The sequence below is a fragment of the Leucoraja erinacea genome, chromosome 37 (genome assembly GCF_028641065.1).
Source record: "Leucoraja erinacea ecotype New England chromosome 37, Leri_hhj_1, whole genome shotgun sequence".
Taxonomy (NCBI): domain Eukaryota; kingdom Metazoa; phylum Chordata; class Chondrichthyes; order Rajiformes; family Rajidae; genus Leucoraja; species Leucoraja erinaceus.
In genome coordinates, this window is record NC_073413.1 from 9878177 (window position 1) to 9891457 (window position 13281).

Below are 13281 nucleotides of genomic sequence, written 5' to 3' on the forward strand. Positions count from 1 at the left end.
ATAATTTGCCACCCTGCCAATTGACACAGCCCAGGGTCGTGGGGACACGCTGAATGTTAGCTCTGGTCCCCAAGCAGAGCTGTTGATTTTGTTTTCTCTCGTCTCCGTCCCTGTTTCCTGTTCAGCTCCCGAGCGGGCCTGTGGAAAGCCTGTGGTGGCATCACGATAAACAAAGTCGACAAACAGTCACGTACACAACAATATTCTGTGCTGAAAGTACATTAAATCATGCAACAAACAACACACTACTGGCAGTGGGTGGGAGGGGGAATCTCTTTGCCCAACCCCCCCCCCCCCCCCCCAACCCTTCTCTCTCCCCTTCCACCCAGAACCATTTCTCCTTTTGTACTACAAAATTCACATTTTGATTACTTTTTGTAACAGTATTTTTTTTTGTTTGGTGCAGAAGTTCAACTGGAACAAGAACAAAGTTTTTAAAAAAAACATCTTTCACGAATGGACGTCGGGTTTACCAAGGGTTGTTGTTCTTGCCGTTGAAGAAACAGTATCCAGTCTTTCTTCCAGTTCTTTTTTGTTCTTACAGTTGGGACTCTCTGAGATGGGGAGGAGGGAGGAGGGGGTGGGGGGGTTAAAGCTACAGGAAGCAATGGTAAAAAATGGCAGGAAAATACACGGGGAATGTACAGTACCACTTTGTTAAAAACAGAAGCATCTGGAATCGGGATTTAAAGGCATAACGTCATCTCACTGGAAATGTGCAAAGACTGTACAGCAGAGGTTAGAAATATATTCATAAGTTGGAGTCAAATTGCACTCTAGTTAGTGAATAGGGAGGGAGTGGAAGGCTGCCTCAGAGGCCGGGCTGGGTGTACATTGTTGGGATACAGTGGAAAGAGCTTTGTATGTTATCTCTTAAGTTTAAACTGGTCAAGTTTGGAAGCTCCGGATGATGGCACTGTGACCCCAGTCACAAATACACTCTGATATCTGGGACCACTTGGTCATAAGGTCATAAGTGATAGGAACAGAATTAGCCCATTCGGCCTATCAGGCCTGCTCCGCCATTCAATCATGGCTGATCTATCTCTCGGTCCTAACCCCATTCTCCTGCCTTCTCCCCATAACCCCTGACACCCGTACTAATCAACAGTCTATGTATCTCTGCCTTAAAAATATCCACTGGCTTGCGGACTCCACTGCCTTCAGTGGCAAAGAATTCCACAGATTCACCCCCCTCTGAATAAAGAAATTCCCCCTGATCTCCTTCCTGAAGGTACGTCCTTTAATTCTGAGGCTGTGACCTCTGGTCCTAGACTCTCCCACTAGAGGAAACATCCTCTCCGCATCCACTCTATCCAAGCCTTTCACTATTCGGTAAGTTTCAATGAGGTCCCCCTCATCCTTTTAAACTCCAACGAGTACAGGCCCAGTGCTGTCAAACGCTCATCGTATGTTAATGCTGGTCTCAGCTTGATGAGTGCAAAACCAAACAATGAACACATCAAACATTTTGAGAGAAGGTACAATAAAGTCCGACAATTATCCAGACCAATGGTCAAATCAGACAAAGAAAGTCACCTCTATATTTCCATCACAAAACTAAATGATATTTGTGTATAAAACATGCATAAAATCATGAGAGGAATAGATCGGGTAGACGCACAGAGTCCCTTGCCCAGAGTAGGGGAATCGAGGACCAGAGGACATACAGTAGGTTTAAGGTGAAGGGTAAAAGATTTAATGGGAATCTGAGGGGTAACATTTTCACACAAAGAGTGGTGGGTGTATGGAACAAGCTGCCAGAGGAGGTCGTGGAGGCAGGGACTATTGGCTTAAGAAACAATTAGAAAGGTACATGGATAGGACAGGGTTAGAGTGATATGGGCCAAACGAGGGCAGGTGGGACTAGTGTAACTGAGACATGTTGGCCAGTGCAGGCAAGTTGGGCCAAAGGGCCTGTTTCCACGCTGTATCACTCTATGACTCTATGAAGAATAATTTAGCAGTGGTATAAATGAATGAAAAATAAATGAAGAAGGGTTTCGGCCCGAAACGTTGCCTATCTCCTTCACTCCATAGATGCTGCTGCACCCGTTGAGTTTCTCCAGCATTTTTGTGTACCTTCAATGTGTAACATTTACTAGCCTCAATAGCGGTGGGCAAGTCCTAGCTTCCTGTTCCACTTCCTTGCTACTATATAAGCAAAGGGCTTACAAAGAGGGACACAATGAGCTGGAGTAACTCAGCGGGTCAGACAGCATCTATGGAGAACATGGATAGGCGGCGTTTCGGGACAATACCCTTCTCCCCCGACTCGAAACGTCACCTATCCATGTTCTCCAGAGATGCTGCCTGACCCGCTGAGTAGTTCCAGTGCGTTGTGTCTTTTTTTTGTAAACCAGCATCTGCAGTTCCTTATTTCTACACGGGTTTGGAAGGAGAAAGGCCGTGACATTAGTTCGGGCCACTGCCTGCATTTTTGCACTTATGTTATGCAAAAAGTTTTTTTTGCTACATTGATTGGTGTGTCAATAGGTACAGGAGGAGGCCATTCAAGTCTGTTTGGTCTTGCTGGTTAGATTATGCCCCATCTGCTTCTGAAGCCCATCAGCCTGCCTCGTTCAGACCGAGAGTCAGGGGAAGGGAAATGAGAGATATAGATGGTGATTGAGAGAACAAATGTCGAACAAGTGAATGGATGAAATTCAAAAAGTAATGGCGATCAGAGAAAGATGGAGCCCACAATGGTCCATTGTTGGCTGTGGGCAGGTGATAATGGGTTATACAGACGGTAAAACTCAACAGTATGAAACCAGTATGCCGACTGTGGTATGGGCTTTCTTTGATCATTGTTCCTTTTTGCATATCTTCCATTTGTTTGTTATATCTTATTACAAATAAATTATTGATTTAAAAAAAGATTATTTTGATATATCCCTCTGCATCACCGTCTTTCCTCTCCCCCGGCTCTCAGTCTGAAGGAGGGTCTCGACCCGAAGCGACACCTATTCCGTTTCGCCATAGATGCTGCCTGACCCGCTGAGGCTTTTTGTGTCTGACTTTGTCTGCATGTTCCTTGGCCTGCTTCGTTTGTGTGCAACCCATTGGGAACAAAATCTTCTCAATCTCAGTTTCAAATGACGACTCCTTTCCCCCAAACCCAAGCGCCAATGAAGCAGTTGAAGGCTGAGAGTTTGGGACTTCCTTTGTAGATGCCACCACATACCAGCTTGGTGCTCAGTTTCTAAGACCTCCTTATGGACATCCCCACCATTAAATCCTTTAATCAGCTTAAACAGCTCAATTAGATCAACACCTAATCTTCTATACTCAAAGGATGTTCAAATGTAATTATAATCACCATAACTTAAGCATAGTGCTTAATGCTATTCATACGGGTAAATCCACAGTGCATCTAAGATGTTCCCAGAATGTATCCAGAACTGTTTGTGGAAATACAAATGTGACCTAACAAATTGTTTAAGTAACGCCAACTTAATGTACCCCCAAATTTTACTCAGAGGTAAGTTTAGTTTAGTTTAGTTTAGTTTAGTTTAGTTTAGTTTAGTTTAGAGATACAGCATGGAAACAGGCCCTTCAGGTCACCTAGACCAGGCCAACCATCGATCACCCGCTCACACTGGTTCTATGTTATCCCACTTCCACATCCACTCCCTGTGGAAATTGGAGGAGGCCAATTAACCTACAAAACCTGGATGTCTTTGGGATGTGGGAAGGAAACATCCCGAGGAAGCCCGTTCGGTCTCAGAGAGATCCTGCAAACTCCGCACAGACAGCAGCCGAGGTCAGGATCGAACCCGGGCCGCTGGCATGATGAGGCGGCGGCTCTACCAGCTGCGCCACTGTGCCATCGTAGAGAAGCTGAGGAAGGGATCATTGGAAGGAAACCAAAAGAAGGATCTTATAGAAACATATAAAATGATAAAAGGACTGGACAAGCCAGATGCAGGAAAACTGTTCCCAATGTTGGGCGAGTCCAGAACCAGGGGCCACACAGTCTTAGAATAAAGGGGAGGTCATTTAAGACTGAGGTGAGAAAAAACGTTTTCACCCAGAGGATTGTGAATTTATGGAATTCCCTGCCACAGAGGGCAGTGGAGGCCAAGTCACTGGATGGATTTAAGAGAGAGTTAGATAGAGCTCTAGGGGCTAGTGGAGTCAAGGGATATGGGGAGAAGGCAGACACGGGTTATTGATAGGGAACGGTCAGCCATGATCATACTGAATGGCGGTGCTGGCTCGAAGGGCCGAATGGCCTCTTCCTGCACCTATTTTCTATTTTCTATGTTTCTATGTAAGTACTCAAAGTGGTGGAAGATGCAAAGCTACAAGGAGGTATTCAGGTGCTCGGACCTGTTCTATGCCGCAATAGATGTCAGCAGTAATACCTAGCGGTGAAGTCCTTCTTGCTAATGTACTCATCTTAGTTTTCATGCTTAACCCCTCTGTTAAAACAGAGGACAAAGAGATGTCAATAAATAATGAAGGGGGTTCATTATTTTATGCTCCATTCAGATACCATCCACAGATGGAAGAATGACAGGAAGCCAACTTTGACTTATGTTGGTGTACACCGCAAAACTTTACACCTGCCTGCTAATGGGTGATCCCTCCCCTGCTTCTGGCTTTGGAATACCTCTTGTTCCATGTTAGTTTGGCAGATTTCCCTGTGAAATGTGGCGTGAGGAGACTATATATTTAGACGCGCAAATTGAAACTTGGTGTGAATCTCGAGAGGCGAGCGAACACAGTCTGGGATTTCTTTCATCAATCGCTGCGTGGGACAGTTGGCACGGCAACAATGGAGGCAATCCCTCTCCTCCGAAGTTGGAACATTTCTCTAGGATGAGGCTGAGCCCAATGGGAAAACACTGAAGTTGGAGCTGAAAATACGAGTTCAGGTTGCAAGAGACTCGTCTTTCTAGACACAGGAGGCCAATTAGAAGATTGTTGGTTAGGGGAAAAGTCCAGGACAAGGGGGGGTCACAGCTTAAGGATAAAAGGAAAAGGGGGGAAATCCTTTTAAAAACCGAGATGAGAAGAACTTTTTTCACACAGAGAGTGGTGAACTCTCTGGAAAACTCTCTGCCCAGAGGGTAGTTGAGGGCCACAGGTCATTGGCTAGATTTTAAGGAGGCGTAGTTAGATGTGGCCCTGTGGCTAAGGGGATCAGGGGATTATGAGAGTGTTTGAGGCAGGTAGAGGGCCCATACTGAGATTGTTGGGATGATCAAGCCATGATCATATTGAATGGACGGTGCCAGTGCTGAGGCTCGAAGGGCCCCGAATGGCCTCTACTCCTACACCTAATTTCTATGTTTCTATGTTTCTATGTAACAACCTAACCGTATGAACATTGAGTAGAGGAAATGATCGGCTTGACTTTTCCACACAAAGGGTGGTGGGTGAATGGAACGAGCTGCTGGAGGAGGTAGTTGAGGCACAATGGTACGATCACAATGTTTACAAAACATTTAGACAGGCACATGGATAGGACAGGTTTAGAGGGATATGGCCAAACACTGGCAGGTGGGACTGGTGTAGATGGGACATGTTGGTCCGCGTGGGCAAGTTGGGCCGAAGGACCTGTTTCCACGCTGTATCACTATGACTCTATAACATTGAATTCTCCCATTTTAAGCAGCTAAACTTCAAGCTGATCATTGCTTTGAAAATAAATGAGTTGTAATATTTCTGAATGTATCTCTGCACCCTTTCTTTCTGCACAATAAAAATAGAATGGGACTGGAAAGACAAGGCACATTCCATCTAAAAACATGGCTCTCTGAACCAAAATAGATGTTCATTGCAATTTTCCGTGTTAGAACGTAGATTGGTACAGCAAAGCAACAGGCCCTTCGGCCCATAATGTCTACGCAGAGCATGGTGTCAAGACCAATTCTTATCTGCCTGCACATAATCTACATCCCTCCAGTCCCTGCATATCCATGTTGCATTTGGTCATTTTCTTGATTGGGTTTAGTTCAGCGATACAGCGCGGAAACAGGCCCTTCGGCCCGACCAGCGACCCCCGTACATCGACACTATCCTACACACACTAGGGACAATTTACAATGATACCCAAGCCAATTAGCCTACAACCTTGCACGTCTTCGGAGTGTGGGAGGAAAGCGAGATCGCTGGAGAAAACCCACGCAGGTCACGGGGAGAACGTGCGACTGAGAAAAACTCCGTACAGGCAGCACCCGTGGTCAGGATCGAACCCGGGTGTCCGGCGCTGTGAGGCAGCAACTCTACCGCTGCGCCACCGTGCCACCCGAGTCTTCCACATAAACACACAATACCCAAGCGTTCCAATTTTTTTTTTAAAGCATATAATGACAGTACAGAATATAAACAATGCTCGGCAGTGCGTTATAGTTCAGCAAAAGGAAAAAAAGACACCCTGTTGACAATCCAAACCATAGCTAAAGGATCCCCACAAAACTCTGAGATCAAGACAGTCTCTTCAGCACCATCCCCAGTCACTGTTTCAACGTCTTCCAGTTATTCATACAGTAAGATGCTTAAGATGACTTACAGGTGGTGAAGGGCATGGATGATATGACATGCCGTGGGCTAATGTGCTAGGCTTTGTCGTGTTCAGCTTGATCTTACCTCGGGAGGTCTATGTGCTGATAAATTAAAGAGACTACAAAGATTCTTATTTCTGTAAAAAAACACACACACAGAAACAAAATAGCATTGGTTCCACATGTTGACACAATCTGGCTTGTTTCATGTTTTAGCAAACTGTTTACTTTTGTAAAAGGGGTCAGTGGCGAAGGGCTCAAGGTGAGATGGGTCAGGTTGGGCTGAGGGATATGGTCCTTTATTTAACTGGCACTCAGTACATGCAATAAATAATGGCTTGCCCACTTCCCCATAACCACCACATGTGAACATTGGCCTTAATCAGTCAGATTACAGCACATTGGCCTTCATCAGTCATGAGTCTGGATTGTTGGCAGGTCATGTCGCAGTTATGGAAGACTTTGGTGAGGCCACATTTAGAGTATTGTGTTCCGTTCAGGGCACCATGTTACGGGAAATATGCTGTCAAGCTGGAAAGGGTGCAGAGAGGGATATATGAACGAGGATGTTGCCAGGGACCCAAGGGAGGGCCTGAGACTGTAGGGGGAGGTTTGAGCAGGCTGGGACTTCCTTGGAGCACAGGAGGATCTGGAGGGAGGTGAACTGAATGAAGTGATAGATTAGAATCTTGTTTAGAAAAAATCTTGTTAGAAACCCGAGGGGAACATTTGCCCACAGGTAGGAGACTCTTGACCCAGAGTAGGTTTAAGGTGAGGGTCGAATGGAGGACCAGGAGGATGGTGTAGGTTTAAGGTGAGGGGGGGGGGGGGGGAAAAAAACTCGATTTAATATGGACAAACCTGAGGGGTACAAAACTTTTTAACAAAGGGTGGTGGGTGTATGGAATGAGCTGTCGGAGAAGGCAGGTACTATTGCAACGTTTAAGAAACATTTAGACACAGGTGCATGGATCGGACAGGTTTAGTGGGATATGGGCAAACACGGGCAGGTGGGACTAGTGCAGATGGGGCATGTTGGTCGGAGTGGGCAAGTTGGGATGATTCATCCTCTTTGCATGCTCTATGACTCTATGTACACAGGTTCAGAAGGTCTGGGTACTTTGATGTAACCAAATATATAAGACTAGTGGTTGATCATCCCCTACATGTTCAACATTGTCTCCCAAAGACCATGTTCAAGTTGCTGCACTGACACCTAGTGTTAACATGAAAGCATCCCAAGATAAACACAAAAGCACAACACTTGGTTGTTCTAATGACAATGGAAGTGTTCAATCCTTTCCCAGCCTACAGCTGAGGAAAAGGACCAAACACCCCAAGGGCAGATGTCGAGGATTGCTGTGCCCACATCTGTCCAAAAGCAATGGGATCTTAAAAAGGATGCTCTCAAACTGAATTACCCCCCCACCCCAACACATGCCGCTCTGAGCAACATTATCGTAGAATTAATTTCAGTTCTTGAGAGGCTGGTTTTTGGTACAGACCAACGAAAAAAAAAAAAAAAAAACCTTACTCACACCCATTCCCCTCATTCATCTCCACAGCCAAAGGGCCCCACGTTGCATTTCTAATTCCCTCCCCTTCCCCTCCAACTGTGGTCTGGATTAATTTCAAATGAAATACAAGTCTTCCATTCATACGTGTAGGATGCAAACTACAGATGGAAGTTTACATCGAAGATAGACACACAATGCTGGAGTAACACACACGTCTCTGCTCTCACCCACTCTAAGAACATTTCTGCATCTTCCCTCATAACTAACAGTCATAGTGGCTACAAATTTTTTTATATTTGCAAGTCTTTTTTCTTTGTAATACTGTCAGAAAATAATGTAATGCAGGAGTTGCATTTTACACATCAATATGTACAACACTTGGCTGTTCTAATGACAATGGAAGTGTTCAATCCTTTCCCAGCCTAACAGCTACCACTTCTCGGACCTACATCTGTGCCAAAGCCTCACACAAGGAATGGAAGATAGACACAATATGCTGGAGTAACTCAGCAGGTCAGGCAGCATCTCTGGAGAGAAGCAATAGATGACGTTTTGGGTTTGAGACCCTTCTTCGAAATGGGTGACACTTCTGGTCGAGACCCTTCTTCGGACTCTGGACCCGAAACGTCACTGATTCCTTTTCTCCAGAGATGCTGCACGACCCTCTGAGTTACTCCTGCAGTTTGTGTCTGTCATGGATGGGATAGGTTTAGAGGGACGTGGGCCAAACACAAGTAATTGGGACGAGCGAAGATGGGGCATGGGCAAGTTGGTCTGATGGGGCCTGTTTCCACTCTGACTCAATAACAGGAATGGGTGTTGGCCATTTACATGGTTACGGTAGGTTTGGAGGAATGTAGGCTAGATTCAAGGCAAATGGGACTAGCTTGGATGGGGCATCTTGGTAGCATGGGCAAGTCGGGCCGAAGGGCCTGTCTCTGTGCTGAATGGCTCCCTGACTTCAAGATCGCTCTCTGGATGGCTAGTCTGAATGATCAAAAGTCTGTGAAAATTTCCACGTCACACCCCTTCCCTCCCCGACCATCTCCTCTCCTCCCCTCCCCCCTCACTAATTCTCACCCACCCTCCACCTCCCAAGTTCTGCAGCTTTGAAGATCGCTGCTGGTAATGTTAGTGGAAATAACGTTCAACGCATTTCTTTGAGGCAACTCGTCTTTCCGTTAGTGTCTCTTGTGTCCAATGAAACTACCAGTTTAACCATCTACCCCGATAAGAACATTTACAGGACCAGTTTATTTTCAGTGCTTAAGAGGAAATATTCTCTCCCCCCCCCCCCCCAACCCCCCCATCCCAAATCAAAAAAGCTCTTTCCATTGTACCTCCCAATATTAGGATTCTGTTTCTCCCACATCTCAATCCATGTGCTAACTTAAAACAATGGAGTTAATTTAAAGAATAGGGGGTGTGGGGGGGGCTGAGTCGGTGAGGAAGAGACAAGTAGAGTTCGGGAGCACCAGGAGTGGAGAGGTTACAGGGAACAGGCAGGAATGTGTGTGTGGGGCTTGGGCAAAACCCCAGATCGGATCAGCCATGGATGGTAGAATAGGCCGGGTGGGCCGAACGGCCTACCCCTGCTCCTATCCCTCGTGTCGTGTGGTTAAATTGCCCTTAGATGGTCAAAGGGGGGGGGGGGGGGGGGGGGGGGGGGGGACAGGGGAGGGGGAATGCTGTTTTCTTGTTAGGGTGGAGGGGGGGTTGGAAACTAAAAAGAAATGAAGAAGGCCCAGAAACATGACACCAATGATAAGAGCCCATGAGTTTGTGTTTTGTTTGCTGTGAGCTAATGAAACGAGTCTTGAGCCCAGTCACATTTTCTGTTGAGCGGATACACCTTTCCAATAATCTAAAATATCGTGTAAGTCTTCGTCTTTGGCGAACTGGACTTTTTTCCGCAAGGCGTGTCCAGCGGCCAGATAGATCTCCTCCCGAGGGTGCTTCCTATAGGGGCGGAACCTCTCCCAAATCTTGTGAGTGCTTTCCGACGAGTACTCCGGGCTGGAAGAATATCCCGAGAAGTGGTGCCTCGGAGATAACTGGGAGTAAGCGGAGTCTCTTTTGGACCGGGAGAGTGGCTTTAACAACGTGGACCTCTGGCTTAAGGAGTCCCCGTGTTCTTCGTAGTATAAGGCGGGGACCGAGTGGCGATGTTCGCTGCAGTGGTAACTTTGCTGTACCTCCAAGTGCTGGATCTCGGCCGCTGCTGCTGTTGCTGCCGCCGAGGGGAGCCGCCGGAGGGAGGTGGGGGCCGCCGCGCTCTTCTCGATGTACTTGGGCTCGGCTTTGGACGGGAGGTCGGAGATGTCCAGGCTGAAGACCCGTGCGCTCTTGCCGGAGCTGCTGGACGAGATGCTGCAGCGTTTGCGGGCGGTGTCGGCGCTGCTCTGCCTCTGGAGCGGGTAGACGCCACCACCAGCAGCGTCCTTGTAGGCTGGAGACAGCAGCGCCGGCCTCTCCAGCTGCGTGGCCGAGCTGCTCGGGGTGAGCTGCCGGTCGATGGACACCTCGGAGTCGGTGCCGATGAAGGCGGCGGAGTCCAGCTTGAGGGCGTCGATGCAGTTGTTGATGATCTGGTTCACCTTGTCCACCTCCTGGGCGATGGTGGAGATCTCGGCGGTGGAGCCTTGCTCGTTGTCCGTCTGCTTGGCCTCGTCTTCCTTGCGCTCCAGGGACTCAGCGGTGCGAACCTCGATGTAGTTGCCCTTCGTGGCTTTGGGAGTCTCATTGAGATCAACCGGCTTGAACTGACCCTTCTCCCCGGACACAGACGGCAGCGAGGACATCCTGGACACGGAGACGGGCTGCTTGTGGTACTTGTGCATCTGGTGGATCATGCTACTCGTCTCCGACTCGGGGCCATACCTCATCTCCAGGATGGTCTTCTTGACGTTGATGGACTTCTGCTTCTCCTCCTTGATCCTGCGCTTCCTCAGGCAGTAGTAGACCACCCCCAGGACGATGACCATGCCGAACAAGCAGCCCAGGATGGTCATGATGTAGTGGGTGGTGGTGGAGGAATTGGGGGATTGGGCGATCATTCGGCCCCTGGTCGCGAAGGTCAAGCACGTGTGGTTGAACCTCTGGGACTTCTGGATGGAAGCCACACAGAAGGTGTAGTCAGTCAGTGCCTTCAGCTTCTCCAGCTTGATGTATTCCTTCCTGTTGCGAAGGTTTGTCACGTCCGATACGTAGCTGTTGTTGTACTGCACCAGGATGTACATCCTGCTGTAAGGGGATGGGATTTGGACCACCAAGGTGGCCCCGGTGATGGTGACATGGTGAAGCTTGATTGTGGGGCTGTTGGAAATGTCCAGGGTAAAAGCGGTGATGGGCTCCGTCGAGGAGAACTCTGCCGGGTTGATCCCAGAAGAGTAGGTCTCGGGGTCCTTGGAAGCCACGGGCGTGGAGAAGGGGACGATCTTCACTCCGTTCCTGCAGGACGAGGCTAGGAGGGTGATGGCGTTGTGGTGGCTGGTGGGCCGGGGGCTCAGGAGAGGATAGCCGGCATACTCCGGTGGGCTCTCACACTGAAGGCGATCGTAGGTCCTGGTAACATTATTGAACTCGGCCAGCCAGTTGAGAAAGCCAACCAGCTCGCAGGAGCAGTTGAAAGGGTTGCCGGCCAGTTCACACACCATGAGGCCACTCAGGCTGGTGAATGTGCTGCCCTCGACTTTAGCCAGCTTGTTGGCCGACAGGTCGATGCTGATGAGGTTGGGACACTCCCAGAAGCTGTTGACCGAGATGCTCTCGATCAGGTTGTGTTGGACGTACATGTACTCCAGCCTGGTGAGGCCACGGAACATGTTCTCGGTCAGGTTGGTCAGTTTGTTGTAGCCCAGCTGCAGAACCCGCAGGTTGGACTGGACCAGGAAGGCCCCGTCTTCCACGTAGCTGATCTCGTTCTTGGTCAGGTTCAGGTCGGTCAGGTTGCCGAAGCGGCTGAGGGAGCTGTAGAGGAGAACCTTCAACTTGTTCTCGTTCAGGCGCAGGTCCAGCACCGTGCTGTTGATGTGCTGCGGAATGGACTCGTAAGGGGGCTGGTTCTGACTGCAGATGGCCAGCCAGACGTAGCCCTTCTCCCCTTCGATCAGCCAACAGTCCCCACACACCCTGCCCAACTGGCTCAGTAGGACCATGGCAGCCAACAGCCCGACGGGGGCCATGTCCGAGAAGATAGCAACACACCTTCGGGGAAGAGTCTCTAACAGTAACTAGTGGCTGGTGTTAATTTCCAATATAACTGGCAACAGTGGAGCAGTCCCTGTCATCATTGCTTTTCTTTTACAGATGGAAGCACTTGATACTTGTTCGAAGCAGAAGAAGAAGAAGAAGAAGGGATCAAGGTCTGTATATATTCCTGGAGAACTTTTTGCTTTTGCAAGAAAAATCAATTCAAGCCCATTCTCATCGGCAATCGTTCTCAGGCTGAAGGGAGATCTCCCAGGCTGTTCCAACGTTCCATGGTCAGTAATCCCTGCAGCAACAACACAGAGAACAGATTACAGTCAGGATTGTCAAAGAGAATTAATCGCACATTAACTTTGTTTTCAAACTGCAAATCGCAGTCTGAAGAAGGGTCTCGACCCGAAACGTCACCCGTTCCTTCTCTCCAGAGATGCTGCCTGTCCCGCTGAGTTACTCCAGCATTTTGTGTCTATCTTCAAAATAAATTTACATTTGCTCAGTATTAAAATATTCCTGGACTGGTAGACAAAAGTGCTGGAGAAACTCAGCGGGTGCAGCAGCATCTATGGAGCGAAGGAAATAGGCAACGTTTCGGGCCGAAACCCTTCTGAAACATTGCCTAGTTCCTTCGCTCCATAGATGCTAGACCAGGTAGACCAGAGCCATGATCATATTGAATGGTGGTGCAGGCTCGAAGGGCCGAATGGCCTACTCCTGCACATATTTTCTATGTTTCTGTGCTGCTGCACCTGCTCAGTTTCTCCAGCACTTTTGTCTACCTTCGATTTTCCAGCATTTGCAGTTCCTTCTTAAACACCTTGTCCATTCCTGCATTGGATTCTTTGGACATTGAACTTTCCACCTGTAGAGCCATGCATCTGGAAACAATGCACCTATCTGTGTTCCCACCTTCTTGCTAATTTCTCCCCTTGTATCCCTTCATTATCACCTCGAGTTTAGATGGATGTGGGGTGGGGGCTCATTGAAACTTACCAAATAGTGGGAGAGTCTAGGACCAGAGGCCATAGCCTCAGAATAAAAGG

At 48.3% G+C, this 13281-nt stretch overlaps 1 protein-coding gene across 2 annotated transcripts; it reads right to left on the minus strand.

Annotated features, from left to right (window-relative positions):
* Positions 1-6175: 6175 nt before the first annotated feature.
* Positions 6176-12533, minus strand: LOC129713937 (protein phosphatase 1 regulatory subunit 29-like). 2 transcript variants are annotated; one of them, XM_055663348.1, is made up of 2 exons: positions 10228-12533; positions 6176-6652 (listed from the first exon to the last, which is right to left on the minus strand). In XM_055663348.1, exons 1-2 carry the CDS (start codon positions 12214-12216, stop codon positions 6647-6649), a joined length of 1995 nt encoding a protein of 664 aa, XP_055519323.1. In that variant the 5' UTR covers positions 12217-12533; the 3' UTR covers positions 6176-6646. The 2 variants fall into 2 exon arrangements, with proteins under 2 accessions (XP_055519323.1, XP_055519322.1); XM_055663347.1 differs by lacking the exon at positions 6176-6652 and having other exon boundaries at positions 9734-12533.
* Between the last annotated feature and the right edge of the window lie 748 nt (positions 12534-13281).